Source organism: Salvelinus namaycush, chromosome 26 (assembly GCF_016432855.1).
Source record: "Salvelinus namaycush isolate Seneca chromosome 26, SaNama_1.0, whole genome shotgun sequence".
In the NCBI taxonomy this organism is placed as follows: domain Eukaryota; kingdom Metazoa; phylum Chordata; class Actinopteri; order Salmoniformes; family Salmonidae; genus Salvelinus; species Salvelinus namaycush.
The window spans coordinates 9,820,461-9,842,834 of record NC_052332.1 but is presented as its reverse complement, the minus strand read 5'-3'; the positions used below and the strand labels follow the sequence as shown (position 1 = coordinate 9,842,834).

General features: G+C 45.9%; 2 protein-coding genes and 1 pseudogene across 2 annotated transcripts in view; 2 read left to right on the top strand and 1 right to left on the bottom strand.

The window, feature by feature from the left end:
• Nucleotides 1–9,824, top strand: part of LOC120021862 — a 39,115-nt pseudogene extending 29,291 nt beyond the window's left edge.
• Nucleotides 9,825–13,270: 3,446 nt separating this feature from the next.
• Nucleotides 13,271–14,696, bottom strand: LOC120021861 (nucleoplasmin-like). The gene is made up of 6 exons (XM_038965706.1): nucleotides 14,660–14,696; nucleotides 14,492–14,574; nucleotides 14,178–14,294; nucleotides 13,818–13,911; nucleotides 13,489–13,613; nucleotides 13,271–13,300 (listed from the first exon to the last, which is right to left on the bottom strand). Exons 1-6 carry the CDS (start codon nucleotides 14,694–14,696, stop codon nucleotides 13,271–13,273), a joined length of 486 nt encoding a protein of 161 aa, XP_038821634.1.
• An 830-nt stretch (nucleotides 14,697–15,526) lies between these two features.
• The window catches only part of LOC120021860 (seizure 6-like protein), a 65,027-nt gene continuing 58,179 nt past the window's right edge, over nucleotides 15,527–22,374 (top strand). Inside the window, exon 1 of the mRNA XM_038965705.1 lies at nucleotides 15,527–15,665. Coding sequence (XP_038821633.1) covers nucleotides 15,527–15,665 — 139 coding nt within the window. The remainder of the gene's footprint in view (nucleotides 15,666–22,374) is intronic.

The window sequence follows — 22,374 nt, the reverse complement described above, 5'->3', positions numbered from 1 at the left end:
TCGTCTTTCAATCACCCACGTGGGTATAACCAATGAGGAGATGGGAGAGGCAGGACTTTCAGCTCGATCTGCGTCAGAAATAGGAGTGACTTCTATTTTAGCCCTTGGTGTCGCAGACGCTCGTTGGCGCGTGCAAGCAGTGTGGGTGCAATAATTGAATAACATGGATTTCTAAATTTATTTTGCAACGCGACGTGTCCGGTCTGGTCAGCATGTTAGGCCGCATTCCAAAGTTTAGACGTTGCTGACGCCTGACAGATCTTCAACGCCTGGACAGGTATTTTAAGTATCAGCTAATCACATATGTTATTACAATCTGTCAGTCGATGACACTGTCGATGGCACGCAACCATTGATTGATGCATGCAACGTCTGAGCAGGGGAACGCAACCGTTGTCAGCTTATTGCCCCCACCCCAGAATAAAACATCTCACTCTGGTCTGCCTATTTCCCCCTTCTTCCCTGTTGTTAGCTAGTGAATGCAAATATTATCTATTATATTGGCAAGATGTTCAATTAACCCCTCTAGCAATGAAATACATGTCCTCAAGATGAAAGGCAGGCGGGAGGAGACAAGATCAGGTGGGACCATTTTAGCCAACTTATCGGTACATTTGTAACAACTTAAACATTACTCTGTTTGGTCAACTAAGCCTCACGTAATTTGACACTTTCTCATAAACCTCCAACCAAAAAGGTCTGCTTATCTTGCGGGGACAGATGTAATCCTCTTGCTCCGCCTTGTCCTCCTTGGTATTAGCTTGTAATAGTGACGCACATGCTAGGCATATTTGAAACATTGCCATCTACTGGCAGCATTTACCTGCCAGAATCAGAAGCTCGAAAACCCCATTACAAACCAATAGATTTTTGCTTAAAGTATTCTTTATTTTATTTGATAAAACTTAACATAATTTATGATACTTTTTATTTTATTTGGTTTTGCAGACAAAGATACTAGTTTCAGTTTTTCAAAAGTTTTTCTTATTTTTATTTCAGTTTACTCAATAGTTTCTCCAAATGTAGTTTTAGTTTACTATAATAACCTTGGGTTGTAGCAGAGTCACATGGGAGGAGGGTTTGTATGGAGGTTGGGTAAAGTAAATGTAAGGTTTGCCGGTTAAGGGGTTTGGATTGGCCTTTTAGGATGGGTGCGGGAAAAGGTGTGGGGCATCTGGAGGGAGGGGTTGTGATTGGGATTCTTCATGACTCTTCTCTACACACATCCCTTTAAGCCGAGGGTCTGGGTGTTAACACAAGGTTCAAGGTCTCAGGCAAGGTTACTAATCACATGGCATGAAGTTGGCCAAACCCCCTCCACTTCTTTTGCACAGCCTTATTTCTGCTGTGTCTGTGCTCATTTCTGTGTGTGTGTGTATGTGTGTGTAGGAGAGCCAGGCGGAGGTGGTACGTGTGCAACAGCAGAAGGAGGAGCTGTGTGCCCAGATCCGTGACCTCAGTGTGCCCTTTCACCTGGCCTCTGATTCGCTGACGGACCTGAAGAAGCAGCTCCGCCTCCTGGAGACCCAGACCAATGAGAGAGCAGAGAAGTTCACCAAGCTCACTGCCAAGATACAACAGGTGCAGCAGGTATGCATGCATGCGCGCGCACACACACACACACACACTCACGAACATATAGCACACTCTCACACAGACAAACTAATTTGCAAGCTGTCTGAACTCAACTGTCTGCTCTCTCTCTCCCTCTTTCTCCACCTCTCCCCCTCTAGGTGCACCTGCGTTTTGAGATGGAGATGGAGAGAAGGAAACGGATCCATCACAAAGAGCTGGAGGATAAAGAGGAGGTACACAAGTCCTCTCAGAGACGGGTAGGTCACCGCTACTGACCACAGACTGGGACCACTGCGTAGGGCTAAAACAGTTACTGAGTGTCATCTGTTTGAGAAGGTTTGAATCCTGAGCGACCTGCCTCCACATGGTTTGAATCACAATAGACCAACATAGCTGCTGTAGTAGGTCAAAGCCGTGTTCTAGAAAACCTTGGTAGAGCATGGGCGAAGTAGGCTTGTACAGTTTCTCTCTCTTCCTGCTTCCGATCAATGCCCTACTCCTCCCTTAAAACGTAGTTTTTGTGTTTAATATATAAAGTGCATGGTTCCTTTTGTTTGCCTGTTGAACACGGTTACACTATGTCCTCTAAAACGCCTGGTTCCTTTGCTCATTTGTGGTAAATGTAACCTGGTTGTTTTCATTGCCTTGTAGCCGCGTCAGCTGGAGGTGCAGTTGGAACAGACGGTCGTCCAGGAGAAACACGGCCAGGAGGGACTGATAACTACACTCTGTGACCAGGTACACACACACACACACACACACCATATATATAGATATACAGGCACACACACACAGTAATAGTTCTCAGTGTAGACAGGGGCCTCATCAACACCACGGGGTACACAGCACCGCATGCTGCGTTGACAGACCTGCAATCACTGATAAAGTAACTGTGCACTCCTGAATTTACATATTGATAGACTGTGGTCAGACTGCTGATACACACACACACACACATATACACCCTTATACACAAACTCACTGCTGCACAAACTCAATCTCATTGCCGCTGTTGAATCATGCTGGTCTTTCTATTAATGTGCCTCTGGGCCGCGAGTGCGTTTGCGCGTGCCTGTGTGTGTGTGTGTTATCGTGGGTCTGTGTGCTTTCCAGTTCAAGCATTGGGGCAGTATAGATTTTTCCAGTGTAACGCTCTCTAGGTGATGAATTCAGCATGTCACTTCTACCAACAGGCAATACAAAGACACCCGATATAGCAGGCAGCCCCGAGCCTCCTCAACACCACCTCACTCTGTCACTACAGGAAGATGTAGAGTCTGTTTATGCCTCCCCGTGTACAATGCATCAGCCCCGCTAACTCCCTCACAGCAACAAATTGAATTACAAACGTCACCAACCGACGTTAACTCATTGCCCCAGAGTTCCTCCACTCCTTGATATTGACGAGAGAGAGCGAGCGAGAGAGGGTGTGAGTATGAGAGAGGGGAGAATTAGAGGGAGCATACTTATGTTCACACAGGACACTAGATAAGACCGGAGAATTTCACCAGATAGGAAAGACTGACCCTAGACCCCCAACACATAGACTATTGCAGCGTAGATACTGGAGGCTGAGACAGTAGTGAAAAAAGCCTGGCACGACGTGACACACCCCTCCTAGGGACGACATGGGAGAGCATAGTAAGCCAGTGACTCAGGCCCCATAATAGGGTCAGAGGCAGAGAATATCAGTGGAGAGAGGGGAGCCAGGCAGAGACAGCAAGGGCAGTTTGTCACTCCAGTGCCATGCCGTTAACCTTCGCAACCCTGGGCCAAACTACACTCAATCATAGGACCTACTGAAGAGATGAGTCTTCAGGAAAGACTTAAAGGTGGAGACTGAATGGATGAATATGTATGAACTTTCCAATTTGTAAGTCGCTCTGGATAAGAGCGTCTGCTAAATGACTTAAATGTAAAATGTAAATGACTGAGTCTGCGTCTCTCACCTGCCTCCAGCTGTTTGCTTAGAAATTCTCGGGACAATAAGGAGGCCTGCATCTTGTGAGCGTATGTGTAGGTGTGTACGGCCGGCAGGACCAAATCGGAGAGATAGGTAGGAGCAAGTCCATGTAATGCTTTGTAGGTTAGCAATAAAACCTTGAAATCAGCCCTAGCCTTAACAGGAAGCCAGTGCAGCACTGGAGTAAAATTATTTTTTTAAATTCTAGCAGCCGTATTTGGCGATAACTGAAGTTTATTTAGTGCTTTATCCGGGTAGCCGGAGAGTAGAGCATTGCAGTAGTGTGATCTAGAAGAGACAAAAGAATGGATTAGCTTTTCTGCATCATTTTTGGAAAAAAGTTTCAGATTTTTTGCAATGCTACGAAGATGGAAAAAAGCTGCCGTTGAAATATTCTTGATACTGTATGTTCGTCAAAAGAGAGATCAGGGTCCAGAGTAATGCTGAGGTCCTTCAGTTTTATTTGAGACGACTGTACAACCATCAAGATTAATTGTCAGATCCAACAGAAGATCTCTTTGTTGCTTGGGACCTAGAACTAGCATCTCTGTTTTGTCCGAGTTTAAAAGTAAAACATTTGCTGCCATCCACTTCCTTATGTCTGAAACACATGCTTCCAGGGTAGGCAATTGTGGGGCATCACCATGTTTCATCGAAATGTACAGCTGTGTGTCGTCCGCATAGCAGTGAAAGTTGACATTGTGTTTCCGAATGACATCACCAAGAGGTAGAATATATAGTGAAATCAATAGTGGTTATTGAGGAACACCAAAACGTACAATTGATTTCTCAGAGGACAAACCATCCCACAGAGACGAACAGATATCGTTCACGAAAGATAAGATCTAAACCAGGCAAGAACTTGTCCGTGTAGACCAATTAGGGTTTCCAATCTCTCCAAAAGAATGTGGTGATCGATGGTGTCAAAAGTGGCGCTAAGGTCTAGGAGCACGAGGACAGATGCAGATGCTTGGTCTAACGCCATTATTAAAAGGTCATTTACCACCTTTACGAGTGCGGTCTCAGTGCTATGATGGATCTACAACCAGACTGTAGCGTTTCATATACATTATTTGTCTTCGGGAAGGCAGCTTTTTCAAAAAATGCTGAGAGGATTGGGAGATTCGATATAAGCCGATAGTTGTAAAAATGTTCCAGGTCAAGGTTTGGCTTTTTCAGGAGAGGCTTTATTGCTGCCACTTTTAGTGAGTTTGGTTCACATCCGGAGGATAGGAAGCCATTTATTATGTTCAACATAGGAGGGCCAAGCACAGGAAGCAGCGCTTTCAGTAGTTCAGTTGGAATAGGGTCCAGTAGACAGCTTGAAGGTTTAGAGGCTATGACTCATTTTGTGAATGTGTAAAGAGATACAGGATTTAAAAAAAAAACTTGTCTCCATTGATCCTAAGTCCTGGCAGTTCTGTGCAGACTCAGGACAACTGAATTTTGGAGAAATACATAGATTCAAAAAGGAGTCTGTAATTTGCTTACTAATGATCATGATATTTTCATTGAAGAAGTTCACAAATTCATCACTGCTGAAGTGAAGGCCATCCTCTTTTGAGGAGGGTTGCTTTTTAGTTAGATTTGCGACAGTATCAAAACTAAATGATTGTTTTTATTCTCAATTAGGATTGAAAAGTAGGCTGATTGAGCAGCAGTGAGGGCTCTTTGATACTGCATGGTACTGTCTTTCCAAGCTTGTTGGAAAACTTCCAGTTTGGTGGAGCGCCATTTCTGTTCCAATTTTGTAGAAGCTTGCTTCAGGGCTCTGATATTTTCTGTTTACTAGAGAGCTCATTTCTTGTCAGAAATGTTTTGTTTTTAGAGGTGTGACTGCATCTAGGGTATTACGCAAGGTTACATTAGATCCTTGTTTAGGTGGTTAACTGATGTTTGTTCTCCGACATCCTTGGGTAGGTGGAGGGAGTCTGGAAGGGAATCTAGGAATCTTCGGGTTGTCCAATAATTTATAGCACGGCTTTTGATCATCCTTGGTTGCGGTCTGAGCAGATTATTTGCTAACGTAATAAGATGTTGGTCCGATAGTCCAGGATTATGAGGAAAAACATTGAGATCCACAATATTTATTCCACGGGACAAAACTAGATCCAGGGTATGACTGTGGCAATGCGTAGGTCCGAAGACATGCTGGACAAAACCCACTGAGTCGACGATGGCTCCAAAAACCTTTTGAAGTGGGGCTGTGGACTTTTCCATGTGAATATTGAAGTCACCAAAAGTGTTAGCATTATCTGCCATCACTACAAGGTCAGATAGGAATTCGATTAGGAATGCTGTATACAGCCCAGGAGGCCTGTAAACAGTAGCTATAAAAAGTGATTGAGTAGGCTGCATAGATTTCATGACTAGAAGCTCAAAAGATGAAAACAGTCATTTTTGTAATTGTTTTTTTATTTGCCTTTGTAAATGTTAGCAACACCTCCGCCTTTGCAGGATGCGTGGGGGATATGGTCACTAGTGTAACCAGGAGGAGAGGCCTCATTTAACACAGTGGCTTGAGCCATGTTTCAGTCAAGCCAATCACATCAAGGTTATGATCAGTGATTAGTTCATTGACTATGACTGCCATTTTGAGATGATATCACAATCTCTTTTAATAATGACAGGAATTAGAGGATGTCTTTATTCCAGTGAGATTGCTAAGGCGAACACCGCCATGTTTAGTTTTGCCCGAACAAGATCGAGGCACAGACACGGTCTTAATGGGGGCAGCTGAGCTGACTACACTGACTGTGCTAGTGGCAGACTTCACTAAGCTGGCAGGCTGGCTAACAGCCTGCTGCCTTGCCTGCACCCTGTCTCATCCTTCTGCCAGGTGGGCCACAGGGACTTTGACGTGGAGAAGAGACTGAGGAGAGATCTGAAGAGGACCCATGCTCTGCTGATGGACGCTCAGCTACTACCGTCTACCATAGACAACCCTGGACACAACCAGGCCCCCGGCAGCAAGGAACACAGAGCGCCTGCACTGCCAGGTACACACACACACTATGATGTTATAAAGGGGGATTCAAGGTGTGTTTAGATTCACAATAATAAAACATATAGGCTTCCCGAGTGGCGCAGTGGTCTAAGGCACTGCATTGCTTGAGGCGTCACTACAGATCCGGGTTCGATCCCGGGCTGTGTCACAGGCCGTGACTGTGGGACCCATGAGGCGACGCACAATTGGCCCAGCATCGTCCGGGTTAGGGGAGGGTTTGGCCGGCCGGGATGTCCTTGTCCCATTGCGCTCTAGCGACTCCTGTGGCAGGCATGTCGCAGTGCACGCTGACACGGTCGGCGGTTGTACGTTGTTTCCTCCGACACGTTTGTGTGACTGGCTTCCGGGTTAAGCGAGCAGTGTGTCAAGAAGCAGTGCGGCTTGACCGGGGCGTGTTTGAGGACGCATGGCTCTCGAACCTTCGCCTCTCCCGAGTCCATACGGGAGTTGCAGCGATGGGACAAGACTGTAACTACCAAGTTGGATATCATGAAAAAAGGGGGGTAAAATTTAAACATACACTCCCTCTCTCTGTCAGTTGGAGGAGAGTGAAGCGAAGAGAGCTGGAGTGTGTTCAGAAGACTCTGTCCATGGAACTGGAGAATGCTCAGATAGAACTAGAGAACATCTGCAAACACAAGCACCTGGTGAGAGAGATAGAGGCCTTGTACTAGACTCTTACTACTACTGGTACTAGAACATTATAATTATCAGTCGTGTCCGGGAACTTTGAACATCAAAATGTTTGCAATCCTTCTGAAACCAACAGTAACAGGATCCTGTATATATGTGAGGACAACAATCTATTGGAGAGAGTAGTTTTAAAGTGTGTGTGTCTGTGTAGGTGGATGAGCAGGGAGTCCAGCTGCAACATGAGTCAGATCTGTTGAAGAGACTAGAGGAGAACCAGGAGGACCTTAATGAACTCGTGAAGAAACACAAAGCCCTCATCGCTCAGGTGGGTTCCCACTCTGCCTCATAGGGGCTCAAAACCATGTACAAAGACTTTGACATGTACTAAAAATTAAAGATGACCAAAACCTGATCTTTCCCTCTCTCAGTCCTTCAGTGATATCGCTCAGATCAGAGAGTTGCAGGCTGAACTGGAGGAGGTCAATAAACAGAGACACACAGTACAGTAAGAGGTAAGGACTGAGAGCTGACTAATGTGGGGAGATGGTGACCTACAAATGCTGTTATTGTGGATAGGAGACTGGCTGAAAAACCCACTCTGCCATTCCTCTTGTCCTTCGGCCTCTCTCCTCCTCCTCTGTTCCTCGCCTCCCCCTCAGCTTGCAACGAGTGTGGCCAGGGTGCAGTTCCTGTAGTCGTCCACTGTGGGCCGTAGTATCGTCTGGCTTCTAGAGATGAACGTACTTTGGTGCGAAAAGTGCAAATCAATCCCAGAACAACAGCAAAATACCTTGTGAAGATGCTGGAGGAAACAAGTACAAAAATATCTATATCCACAGTAAAACGAGTCCAATATCGACATAACCTGAAAATCCGCTCAGCAAGGAAGAAGCCACTGCTCAAACTGCCATAAAAAACCCAGACTACGGTTTGCAACTGCACATGGGGACAAAGATCGTACCTTTTGGAGAAATGTCCTCTGGTCTGATGAAACATAAATAGAACTGTTTGGCCATAATGACCATCGTTATGTTTGGAGGAAAAGGGGGAGGCTTGCAAGCCAAAGAACACCATCCCAACCATGAAGCACAGGGGTGGCAGCATCATGTTGTGGGGGTGCTTTGCTGCAGGAGGGACTGGTGCACTTCACAAAATAGATGGCATCGTGAGGAAGGAAAATGATGTGAATATATTGAAGCAACATCTCAAGACATCAGTCAGAAAGTTAAAGCTTGTTTGCAAATGGGTCTTCCAAATGGACAATGACCCCAAGCATACTTCCAAAGTTGTGGCAAAATGGCTTAAGGACAACAAAGTCCTGGCGTCAACCCGATAGAACATTTGTGGGCAGAACTGAAAAAGCGTGTGCGAGCAAGGTGTCCTACAAACCTGACTCAGTTACACCAGCTCTATCAGGAGGAATGGGCCGAAGCTTGTGGAAGGCTACCCAAAACGTTTGACCCAAGTTAAACAATTTAAAGGCAATGCTACCAAATACTAATTGAGTATATGTAAACTTCTGACCCACTGGGAATGTGATGAAATAAATAAAAGCTGAAATAAATCACTCTCTCTCTGACATTTCACATTCTTAAAATAGAGCGGTGATCCTAACTGACCTAAGACAGGGAATTTTTACTAGGACTAAATGTCAGGAATTGTGAAAAACTGAGTTTAAATGTATTTGGTTAAGGTGTATGTAAACTTCCGACTTCACCTGTACATACTACACACACACTTTACACACCTCACAAAGAGAGAACAGGATAGTAGCAGCAAACATATGGCACACGAGAGCAGGGTGTTAGCTGTAGTGATTGTGTCGTGTGTGTGTGTGTGTAGGCTGTGTGTATATGTGCCTGTTATGTATTCTGAGAGTGTCCGTAACACTGATGCCTTTTCACGACCTAATGACCAACCACACAGACACACAAAGCTCTCGGAGCGAGATACAAACACACTCACACGCACTCTCTGTCTCCCCAGCGTTCTCTCTCTAGCTGTGCCACTGTCTGGCTGTGATTAATCCTCATTGCCTTCTCAAGGTTAAGGATACACACACACACACACACACCATCCCACTTCTCGTGTCTCTATGACAACCACTAAACCCCCACCCCGACACACACGTGTCATATGTGCGCTTCATGTCATGTGCGTGTGTTGTAAATTTGAGTGAATGAGCTAGTGTGTGTGTGTGTGTGTGTGTGTAAGGGACAGAGAGATGACAGGATGAGAGCAGGGAAAGATGAATAAATAAATCACGCCTTTCTCCGTATAAATACGGAAGAATGCTCCTGGAGAACCCTGACCAACAGACACATACACACTACAGGAAGGACCAGGACCTGCGGATGTGTGTGTGTGCGTCACGGTATATGACTGGGGATGCGATAAGGACTGCGCATTATTATAAGACTCATCCATTCTGGCCTGTATTGAATAGCATGGATAAACTTAGTTGGCCTGTGACACGGGCGCATTCACACACATCCTTAGTGTTCCTTGTGGCCGGTCTGTCACCTCACCTATGGACACATCTCTTTTTCTCTCTCTCGGTGTTCTCAGGAGATGCAAGTGACGGCGCTGAGTACAGTCCGACAGACATTACAAGCCGATCTGGAGACATCCAAATCCACCGTATAGTTGATCTGCAGGCCTCCTGCAGGAAGTGGAGTCTAGTGATGAGTGACTCGTATCTTACTGTGTTTGATGGTGTGAGAGGTATCGGGGCAATGGTGTGTGTGGGAAGAATGACTCTGTTAGGAGTCAAGGACGGGTACAGGTGTGTTCACAAGGAAGTGACGTCATCACTGATATTACCACTGACCTTTGACCCCCCCTCTAAGTGTTGCGACTGTGGAATCCTTGATCAGAAAGAGAGACCTGTAAGAACCCTGGGTCCCTGTGTGTGTGTGTGTGTGTTTAGACCAGTCTGTTCTCTGACTTGATCCCAGGGCTGTTGATGACGTGGACAGACCGAGCATGTTGCAATGCTGGTTGTGAGCTGAATAGCCTTGTTGTGAGTGGCTGTGTGCATGGCTAGCTGTCTGACTGTTACTGTCTACGGAGGCACCTGGCTCCATCTCCCTGTTGGTTTGTCTTGTGGTCTGTGGGTGGACCAGTTCGAGAACCACAGGGCTGGACCAAAGAACAACGAGCAGGTACATTTAAGAAGACACAATGAGCTCGTCTCTGTTCTAAGGTGTGTGTTTGAGAGTTCACCTGCTTTGATATTCTTGTCTTCCATGATGCATGGGAGTTACAATACAGAAGCCAGTTCTGCTCTCTCCCTCCTGTCCCTTTCTCGATCATCATTTTACAGTTCCTTCTCAATCTTGCCTTCTCTGTCCAACTTCTGTTCTTTGACCTATTATTTTTTAATTCTCGCTCCCACCTCTGTTCCTTTTCTTTCCTCTATCAGCAATCAGTCGGGGCGCGAGTCTGTCACAGACACCATGAGCACTTACAGCTTCCGGTGAGTTGTCAGTACAGTTTGATTCAGCACAGTTCAACTTTAAAGATTGTAAACTTATTTTATATGTCAAACTTCTGATGATCCTTTCCTCCCCCAGCTCCTGTGTGGACCCAGATGAGGAGGGTTCAGAACCAGGGGGTGTGGTTGGTAATGGGGATAGTTCAGGTCTTGGTCGGGCCGCCTCCCTCTCCGAGCTGTTAGAGGGTCTTCGTAAGCGGCGCGGGAGGGCAGAGCCCGAGGAGGGGGGTGGCAGTACTTCTCTCCCCATCTACCAGACTACTGGGGCCTCAACCCTCTCCTTGGGCCCAGAGGACCTTCAGGAGCCCCGCAGCATCCTCAAACCTCCTTCCCCGAGCCGCATTCATGCGCAACATAAGCGTACCCCAGGCTTCATCAGCAGCCTCCAGGGACTCGAGCCAAACGCACAGCTCCTCCGACCCCCCCCCCCCACCATTTAAGCCTTGACGTGGATCATGTGTGCCATTGAGGGTGAACGGGAAAGACACAATTTAAGGGTCTTTGAACAGGGTACGGTAGTAGTTGCCAGGCACGCTGGGTTTCACACTTGTATGAAGAATGGGCCAGCATCCTTCTAGAACGCTTGACACCTTGTAGAGTCTACACCCCTACAAATTAAATCTGTGGGTAAAGGGGGCGGGGTGCAACTCAACATTAGGTATACTCTGTATATTAAGGCGTGAGCCAACAAGTGTAGACCTTAAAGGTAGGATCAAGTGTAGGGGCGTAGACTCTACAAGGTGTCGCATTCAAAACTGACCTCTCCAACTTCAGCGCTTTCAAGATAACCGGGGGGATTTAACAGTCATCAAACTGAGAACTCAGGCCTCTTGCTAGAAGTCTGACTTTCCCACCTGAAGATCACCAGCGTCATGATTTGACATTAGAAGAACATGGTTCGTAGATTACGGGTGATAAACCAATTACATAGTGGTAGTAATCAACATGTACGACAAGGACACAAGACCATTTCTTCCAAACGATTTACTTACAAAGCGTCAACCACATGTACAGGACAAACAGCCTTAGTTTAATCCATGTACTGAACAGGTAGAAAGACACTTTGATTGACAGAACCTTTGTATTGACCAAACAGGACATTTGGATGAGCAGCAGCACCTGAAGACCAAAGAAATGATTTAACAAAATTTCCATCATACAGTTGAGCTGCTCGAAAACAGCCAACGTGTCACTTGCCTTGTGGCGAGTGACATTTTGCTTCTTTAAAAAGTCCAATCTTAACTTCCAAACATTTTGGGACTATAGTGGACTAATGAAAAACAAATGTAATGAACAAATAAACACAACATTAAGAATCACTGAGTTAGTTCATATAGGGAAATCAATTGAAATAAATTAACCCTGATTTATGGATTTCACATGACTGGGCAGGGGGGCCCAGCCATGGGTGGGTCTGGGAGGGCATAGGCCCACCCACTTGGGAGCCAAGCCCAGCCAATTAGTATACATCCCCGCACAAAAGGCCTTATTACAGACAGTTTCATCAACTGTCTGAGTGGCTGGTCTCAGACAATCCTGCAGGTGAAGAAGCTGGATGGGGAGGTCCTGGGCTGGCATGGTTACACATGGTCTGCAGTGGAGGCCATTTTGGCATACTGAAACTCTCCAAAATGGCATTTGAAGTGGCTTCAGGTAGAGAACTTAACATTAAATTCTGGCAACATCTCTGGTGACATTCTTGCAGTCAGCATGCCAATTGCACATTCCCTCAACTTGAGGCATCTGTGGCATTGTGTTATGCAACAGAGCTGCACATTTTAGTTACCTTTTGTCATTGTCCCCGGCACAAAGTGCACCTGTGTAACAATCCTGCTGTTTAATCAGTTTCTTGATGTACCACACCTGTCAGGTGGATGGATTATCTTGGCAAAGGAGAAACGCTCACTAAAAAGGCCGTAAAATAATTTGAGGGCATCTTTGTAGCCATGGAAAATTTCTGGGATCTTTCATTTCCGCTCACAACCTGAGACCAACACTTTCTATGTTGCGTTTATATTTTGTCCAGTATAGTGGAGTGGATTTTATATATGCCATTTAGCAGACACTTTAGCCAAAGTGAGTCACACGTGCAAACATTAGACGTACGGGTGGTCCTAGGAATGGAATCCACAGTCCTGGTGTTGCAAGCACCATGCTCTACCAACAGATACAGAGGCCCACTCAGGGATTACCATTACACCCTGAGGCAGTCACCAGGTAGCCACTTACCTGGGATTACTTTCCCCTGCCTTTTCCTCTCCCCTTTCCCTGAAAAAAAAATAGAAACCACCATTTTAAAACCAGGCCAGTCGTGATTCTAACAGGAAAGATTACGTGCACTATATAGGGAACCATTTGGGACAAAGCTGGAGTCTCAGATTGAACAGGAAAGTAAATACAGCAACGTATTAATATTAAAGGTAGAGTAAATATTAAAGCACCTTTTTGGGAGGGTTCTCATCGTCAGACACGGGTCTGGAAGGAGAGAGCATCAATTATGGCTTTGGCAACCAGATACAGCAACAATTACATTTCTGTAAAGCACTTCCAGGAAATGAATTCATAAATGCGTCATAGAAGCATTGATTAACACGACTTACTCATCTGCTGCCTCTGGCTTCTTTTTCTGGAGAGGGGGAACAACATTAGCCTGATCCCAGATCGGTTTGTGCATACCATCTCGTTGTCAAGCCAAGTTTGAGTAACACATGCTATAAGTATGTGTATTGCTGTGCCAAGTGTCCAAGTGAAAATAGTAACTATAAATCATTCCACCAAAAATATGCGCTAGAATTTCAGATATAAAACAGATACCTTGCCTGCAGCATTTACACTTTTGGCTAGTGCTTTCTTAGGCTTCACAGGAGACTCCTCAATGTCTTCCTCCTCGTCCTCCATCTCCTCATCACCACTCTCCATGCCTGAGAAGTCATCCTCCACTGGAAAGCAACAAGTTATAGATGACAGCTGCCAGTTTGAAAGCCCTGTAGTGGGATGTCCAAACCTCTAGAACTACCCCCTTTGCTAAACTATTTCATCACCCGATTCACAGTAATAAACCAGCTACTCCTCAAGACCTTGACAAGCTGAACCAGAAGTCATTAAGCCCCTCATTTAGGGCATCCCTGGTCATCCCTACTCACGTGCAATGTGTTCCCCACAGATGTACACAGGTCCAGCACCACTCTTCAGCCTGAAGGTGACAGGAGGGTGGAGTTCAAGCCCAGAGAGATTGACCTGGAGATATGAACAGACAATAACTGGTCTTATTCAAACTGTTAGACCCAGGCACCCAGCTAGGATAGGCCTGTAACCCCTGGTGATTACTCCCATCAGATTTAAGATCGCCTTGTAGGTGTAGGTCATTGGGAAGTAGTGCAACTTCACAATAGAAATCCAGGTTTATCAATTTTAAAAAATGAACTGCAATCCAATAGATTAAAACCTAAAACTGAAGAAAAAAAGGCTGCCACAAAAAAAAAAAAATTGGGACTACATCTTACCATGGGCATGCCGTTGGCATGCAGGGTCGCCACGGCTACACCTTTACCATTAGCCGGTTCTCCAGTAATCAACTCCACAATGTTGAACTCTTCTTTGGCGCCTGCGCCCAGACACATCTGCCAGGGACAAGTCAGTAATTTGCAAATGCACCACTGAATTTATTTAAAATTGCATTCGTGCAGCCCGTAGTAACATAGCAAGTGTATTTCAGACATGCTGGGCTGTTATACACCACCTGAAACCTAAAATATGTTAGTGTTTGTACAGCACTTGGATTGTAAAATGTAATGCGCCAAGATGAGTAATGACTTACAGTTCTCAGGGCGAGTTGGTGTTGGTAGTTTGTATCATCCGTTTTGAATGTTTCCTGCATCTTTGACTCGCTGAGTTCACAACCTACAAACAGAATAAAATCTAACTGATTCCGTCACAGCTACATTTAAATGGGCACTCTAGGAACAATTTCTAGCTAAATACCTACCCCATAGCATTGACAGTGGTTTTTCCTGTTTGTGCATTTTTACAAACTTGAAAAACTTAACCTGGGAAAAACAAATACTCGTGAGTCACACACACGGAGACCTAACACATTAAATGTGCAGAAGTTTGTCAAACGCCTATATTTATTTTGCTGACGAAACGACGTTTCTGGTGGATATCAGAAACGTCCTTCACCATTGAGAGGAGTTCAGTCAGCTAATACTTAGTAAGACCCAAGGAATCTCGCAATCAAAGCCTCAAACATAACGTCGCATGAACATGCTTACGGAAGGCGCTGCACTTCAGACTGGTCCTGGACAGATTGAGAACGAGAGAAACGCATCTTCGGAAATTGACGATTATAAAGATGATGAGTTGACAGGTGACGCTAATAAAGCATTAAGCGCCAAAGCTAATTGGCCCGTTTACCCGGGGTGACGCACCCTAGAACAGAGGCACTGTTTGAATCGCAATCCACCGCCTAGCCTCTACCGTGACTTCCAGAGAACACATAACCTTCGGAACACTCTTGCTGAACGGCACCCTCTCCATTCTTTTGTGTGAAATTGCTCATCGGGTGCCCAGTAGAGCGGTCTCGGGCTAAGACTGCATGGAGTGGAGAGCATGTTCTCGAAAATGGCAATGGAAAGTTTTTTTTAAAAACAAGGCACGAGAGTTTAAGTTAGGAAGAAGACTTCTAGTGAGCCTGCTGCTCAGCGCGATCATTCATCTCAGGAACCTGTAAATAGCTTGAGGATGATGAGGAGAGTAACCCCACAAAAAAAAGAAGAGGATAAGGAGAGTGAAGCAAACAGATGATGAGTTTGAATCCGATGAAGCTAGCAACAGCGAGGGAGACTGTATGTCGATGAAGATCAGTGTCAAGTGCAAACAGAATGAGCTGTACTCCAGACCGAGTGCTGGAGGTGATATGGAAGAGAATGGCGATGGATTACCTGAGGTGGCAGATGTGGTGTTGAGCTTGGAGCCCGAGCCTTGCACCAATGGTCATTCATCTGGTCCGGTAGGAGAGAGATTTTTGGATAAAGTGGACCCTTCCTTTTGGCTGACCCATATGTGGTTTCAGGTTGAGGGAACAAGGGAGTTGGCTACTGTTGAATCGGTGAAGGTAACCCGAAGTGGATTTTTCGTGTTTCTTCCACCGAGAGGGAGCGGCGCTCCGCGCCATGTGAATGGGGACAGGGCCTGTTACTTGCTTTGCTCTCAAGAACAGGGTGCCATTGAAAGGAATGATTACTGGGGTAGCGGTAAGGGTGGAGGTGGATCAACTGCAGTTGAAGATTCCCAGTGTCTTTGACGGTCACCGTTTGGTGCGACGCAGACCTGGTGCTGAAACAGAAAAGTCACTCTCTGTCCTGTTGAGTTTTGATGTTAAGTCGTTGCCCAACAAAGTCATGTTAGGATATATCAGTTATCCCATCAGAGCTTGAGTGCCGAATCCACTACGGTGTTTCAGGTGCCAAGTTTATAGTCATGTTGCAGCAGTGTGTAGGAGGGAGAATCCTAGATGTGAGAAGTGTGCAGGAGGGCATGGGACAAGGGAATGTGTAGTATCAGTGAAACAAGTGGTATGTGTTAACTGTAGGGGTGCCCATGTTGCTGGGGATCAGAAGTGTCCGGTGCGAGAGAAGCAGGAGGAGGTCGCCAGGGTCAGAGTTGTACCGAAGGTGTAGCGTGCTGAGGCAGTGAAGAAAGTAGAGGAAATGGGACAAGGGTGAGGGATCCTAAGAGGCTGCCGGTGAGTAGTAGACCTTTGCCAGCACGCCGTCAATAATGGCTGATCCCTGGCCGTGACCCCACTCTCTGAGGGTGTCTCACACACTTGTACGTGTGAAACAGGACAAATATAATTTGCTGTCCCCAGTCCACCTGGCTGTGCTGCTGCTCCAGTTTCAACTGTTCTGCCTGCGGCTATGGAACCCTGACCTGATCACTGGACGTGCTACCTGTCCCAGACCTGCTGTTTTCAACTCTCTAGAGACCGCAGGAGCGGTAGAGATACTCTTAATGATCGGCTATGAAAAGCCAACTGACATTTACTCCTGAGGTGCTGACTTGCTGCACCCTCGACAACTACTGTGATTATTATTATTTGACCATGCTGGTCATTTATGAACATTTGAACATCTTGGCCATGTTCTGTTATAATCTCCACCTGGCACAGCCAGAAAAGGACTGGCCACCCCTCATAGCCTGGTTCCTCTCTAGGTTTCTTCCTAGGTTTTGGCCTTTCTAGGGAGTTTTTCCTAGCCACTGTGCTTCTACACCTGCATTGCTTGCTGTTTGGGGTTTTAGGCTGGGTTTCTGTACAGCACTTTGAGATATCAGCTGATGTAAGAAGTGCTATATAAATACATTTGATTTGATATAAGCACCCCCCTATTTGACCTTTGATGGGCCTACAAATGAAATGGGCTTCAAAGCGTTCATTGCAATCACAGAAAATACATGTGGTGGCAGATGCAGAGGAACCATCGGCCTGGTGTAGGATCAGATGGGGGTTAATAAGTGTAGGGTTAGTTGGCAGGGTCATTGTTTTTTTCTCTTTTTCCAATTTTGTATCACACAGCATAATGGATTTATACTCCAGTCCAGTTGATGACGGTAATGCAACATTAATATTGGATGCCAACTGCCGTTAAACACCACTGAAGAAGAAGACCGTGCCTTATGGGATTCCACCTCGTTGTGAAGCCAGCAGCGTTGCAGGCTCAGTTGAAGTGCCTACCGGGAGGGGCTAACACCTTCGATCATTTCCACTCCCTCAGCTTGGAGACGCTTGGCGGAGGCGTGCGTGAACACGCAAATGGAGGGCCGAGGGACGAGGATATGGGGTTCAGACACATTTGTTGTTGGATTCGTGCATAGAGATAGACAGAGGACTCATCTTTGTATCTGTTTCAATAAAGTGTCAGTGACAGCGTTGGAATCGCTTCAATTTTGAAGTAGGACATTTTCTCCTTCACAATTGGCTGATCCTTCCTGATGACCTGGTTGGACACGACTCCAACAGGGTCACCAGGAGGGATCAGCAAATTAAGTTGGATGTCCCGCCCAGTTGACTACTTTAAAATGGTGGAAGCCCTCAGTGGCGCTGCCCATGCTAATACAGCCTTTTGACCACTAGAGGCCTCTATCATTCTCTATGGATTCATGCCGCTTGTGTTCCATGTTTCTTTTAGGGAAAATCCCGTTGGAAAATCCTATCCACTGTGTGGTGAGTTGGCTAGTACAGTAGCAGTCTCTCTAGTCGAGACAGACAGGTTGCCTCCCACAATGCCCCTATGTAGTTGCTACCCTAGGTCTGGGATTTCCGAGACTAGTAACAGTAGTAGTGAGTGACTATGTTTAGGCTACTGTGTAAGCGTATACAGTGTTGTAGTGTGTGACTGTGTAACCTTAGTGTGTGTGGCGTAATGAGGGATGCCTTTTAACGGTGATGTTGTTGAAAACACATAAAGCAAGCAGTTTGTTGTTGTGTGAGAGCCTCAGTTCTTCAATTCTCATTCTCTACAGTATATGTGTGTCTGTGTCTGTGTGTGTGTTCTGCAGACAGCTGTGGGATGTATATTTAATGCACCTCTGTGGGCTCGGATCTCTGCAGTCAGTGGAGAACAGAGTGAAGAAAACATGAGCTGAGTGTGTGACCACCGCACCCCTAAGGGGAACCCACACAGACTCACTAACACACACACACACACACACACACACTTTCACTCGCACACACACACACACAAATTCTCATATAAGCAGACACACACACTTGCTCCTAGACAGGCCATCAAAGAGTACCGTTTTGGGAAGAGAGCAGAGAGAAAGATGAACGGATGAGAGAGAGAGAGAGATGCATCCATTTAATGAAAGAGAGAAAGAGTAGACCATTGAAAGTGTTGGCCGTAAGTGTATTTGACACAAACTTCAACATTGTAACACAACACCCATTTCTCTTTAAACTAAGCCTACTCAAAAGCCTGCATAACAGCTGCACATTCTCTATGCCAGATGAATACAAGACCTCGTCCTCTGATTGCAATGCTGGCTCATATTTCTCCCATAACATTCAGACATAAATACAGGCCTTCAGTAATGAGCCATCCAGTCGGATTTCATATGAAATATAAATTGCAGGATAATGTGGAATAATTCAGATGATTATGGAGCTGATTGCGTCCCTGATGGCTTCTAGCTTGACCGGTGGATTTGACCACTTTAACGGCAGCGACATATCGACTGAATACTAATGAAACTGACGAGAGACTGTGGCTGTTTGTGAGACAGAGAGTGGTTTGAGGGATCGACTGGATGAGGAAACAAAAACTAGCTGAGGACGAAATCCCCGATGTTGATCTGAGATACAGAGCCATAGAATTACAGTAGGCGTAATAACAGAAGCACAGGTCCCCCATCCACAGATGTGTGTGCATTGACCTTGTAGAAGACTCATTCGAATCAAGCCTTTGGAGAAAAAGTGGACCGTGGGAGACATGCAGGCTTGTTGATGTACGGTAAGTCAACAGGCACGTAGTGAGTCCCAGCGCTAGTTCCTGTTGATGGTGTAACACAGGAAAACTAAACGTGGTCTCCGTAGCGATAGAAACCTTCTGAGAGGAGTTGAAGAGATCTACACCAAGCTGCCATGGCCACACGGCTAATCCATATGCACGGCACACACACACGGGGTACTACACACACACACACACACAGTGCTACACACACACACAGTGCCACACATATTGCACACACACACTTAGCCCCCTCATTCGACAGTGCACGGCTGAGTGTGTGTGGGATGGAAAGGAGATTCCTTACTGGCTTCAGGGACAGCCATGACAATGAGAGAGAGGGAGAGAGGAAGGAAACGGAGACAGATAGATGCATATTGATCTTGTGCTGTTCAATGGCTAACACTGTTTGCCATGTTGTGTGTGTCTCAGTGCCCAGAGGACAAGAAGCGAGGAGTTCAATGAATCAATACAACTACTAGTGGATGACCTACACTATCACCCACTGCATATGTGTGTGTGTGGTGTGAGTTAGCTTATGTGAGCTTAACTGTTGAAAGTGACCTTTCTGACACACACACCACATAAATGCTAGAATACTACAGTGTGAGTGTGAGATGGTAAGACTGCGGGTCTGTGATAATCATTGAGCTCGTCTCACTGCAGAGGCTTATCCCCCCCCCCCCCCTCTCTTCTGCGTACACACACACAAACACACACGTGCCGCATAAGCACATCTCTCCCCTCTGATGCCTTCCCCCTCACTATCCGAGGAGAGGGTGAGAGGGGAGAGAGCGAGAGAAAGGGAGGGATAGGGAAAGTGGAGAGAGCGAGGGTGTGGTGGTGGGGAGAAGCTAGGAGGTGAGTACTGAGAGATCTCCCAGTAATACATCTCTCCATCCTCCGTACCTCTATGTGTTGTCTCTTCCTTTGTTATCGGGGATGGGGAGAACACTGTGCTATTGCTTATCGTCTTAGATGTGTTACCATTAGAGAACGAACAGAAGCACTGAAGCTTTACTGTGTTTCTATCTTACACATCTGTGTGATCTGAACACCACTGGTTCCTGTGGCCTGATAGTGTTGTGTGTTTCAGCACCATGGACAGCAGCCTATATGCTGTTTGACTCTCATTCTCTCTTCATTTTGATCCATTCTGTACGGTAAAACGGGATCCATTTCTGAAACGCACGGCTCTCCCTGAAGTGTTGCACTCGTACACTCCCTCCTCAAGGATTGATAAGCGTTGTGTTTGTGTCGACGGAGGGACTATCATGCGTTTTACACACCAATCCTACGCTTTTGACTCCCTTAGAAGGAGGCAACGGGTGTACACTTCAGGGAGAAGGAAGAGAATGCTAATTGGGTCTGGGTAAAAGGTGGAGAGGAGGATGTCTTAGTGTTGCTGCTGTGGTGATTAGTATGTAAATCCTACCAGCCCTGTTACTGTGTAGGACATGACAGGCTCAGTGCCGGGTCTCTGTGGTGTGTGTGTCTGTGTGTGTGTGAGTAAGAGAGAGAGATTGGTGGGGGGAGGGGACAATAATGTAGTCAAGTCACTAAACCTCCAGTCCGAATCAAGTCCCTAGCATTCAAGTCTGAGTCCTTTGTGCTCGAGTCACGAGTCCCTTGTTAGTGCTCAAAGCTACATTTTGCAACGTAGAAAGCTGAATAACTTGGTAAGGTAAGGCTAGCAGCTATCTGACATTTGCTTTTCTATATATCATGTTGAAAAATAACAAGGGAGAGAGACTTTCTGACAACAAAGTCACGACTGGTCGAGTCCGAGTCAAGTCCGAGTCCTGGACCTGGGTATTACGTAACACTCACCGTCCCACTCTGTTGCTTAGTGTGTGTGTGTGTGTGTGTGTGTGTGTGTGTGTGTGTGTGTGTGTGTGTGTGTGTGTGTGTGTGCACATGCAGTGATGCGCACTACAGAGCACAATCCTTTCAAGCCTAGACAGCTCCTCAGACCACCACTGACTCTCTCTCTCTCTCTGTCACACACACACACAAGCACTGCGTGTGATAGTTGGGGAGATTGGGGACTATGAAAGGGACAGATGGAGAGGGCCAGCTGCTGTGGTCCTTAATGAAGCATCTAGTTGCATAACTCAATCCTAAACCCCAACACTTTCTATTTACACTACATGACCAAAAGTATGTGGACACCTGCTCGTCGAACATCTCATTCCAAAATCATAGGCATTAATATGGAGTTGGTCCCCCCTTTGCTGCTATAACAGCCTCCGCTCTTCTGTGAAGGCTTTCCACTAGATGTTGGAACATTGCTGCGTTGTCTTGCTTCCGTTCGGCCACAAGAGCATTAGTGAGGTCGGGCACTGATGTTGGGCGATTAGGCCTGGCTCACAGTCAGCGTTCCAATTCATCCCGAAAGGTTAGTGGTTTGAATCCCAGAGCCGACTAGATGAAAGATCTGTCCATGTGCCCTTAAGCAAGGCACTTAACCCTAATTGCTCCTGTAAATTGCTCTGATAAGAGTGTCTGCTAAATGACTACAATGTCAAATGTATCTATCTCTTGCTCTAAATCCCGAAAATATCTATCTCTCTATCTTATCCCCAACACTTTCTATCTCTCTCTTAACCCAATACGTTCTGTTTATCTTATCCCCAACACTTTCTATCTCTCTCTAAACCCCAACACTTTCTATCTCTCTCTAAACCTGACACTTTCTATCTCTCTCTAAACCCCAACACTTTCTATCTCTCTCTCTTAACCCAATACGTTCTATCTGTCTATCTTATCCCTAACAGTTTCTATCTCTCTCTAAACCTTGACACTTTCTATCTATCTATCAAGTCATGCTCTATTTTCATTCTCTTTCTATTCATTCTCTATCCATTTTAAGTGTAACACAGAGAGACTTTCTTTCGGCACTCTCTTTTCTGTGTTTCTCTGCTCCTCTTTTGCCCTCTGTCCTTTCAGATGTACAACAGGGCACCGCCATGGATACTGGCATTTGCTAGGTGAATACCAAGGGGTAGAGAGCTCTGTTGGCACACACACACACACTCACACTCACACACGATGTGTAACGACAATCAGCAGTTTTAATTCCTAATTATTGACAAAGGCAGGTACGTTGTCTGCGGTAGACTAAATCCCTTTCAAGTATGAAAAGACAGTAAATGAACATTTACGCTGAATATTTTAAGCTTTCTCTCAATTT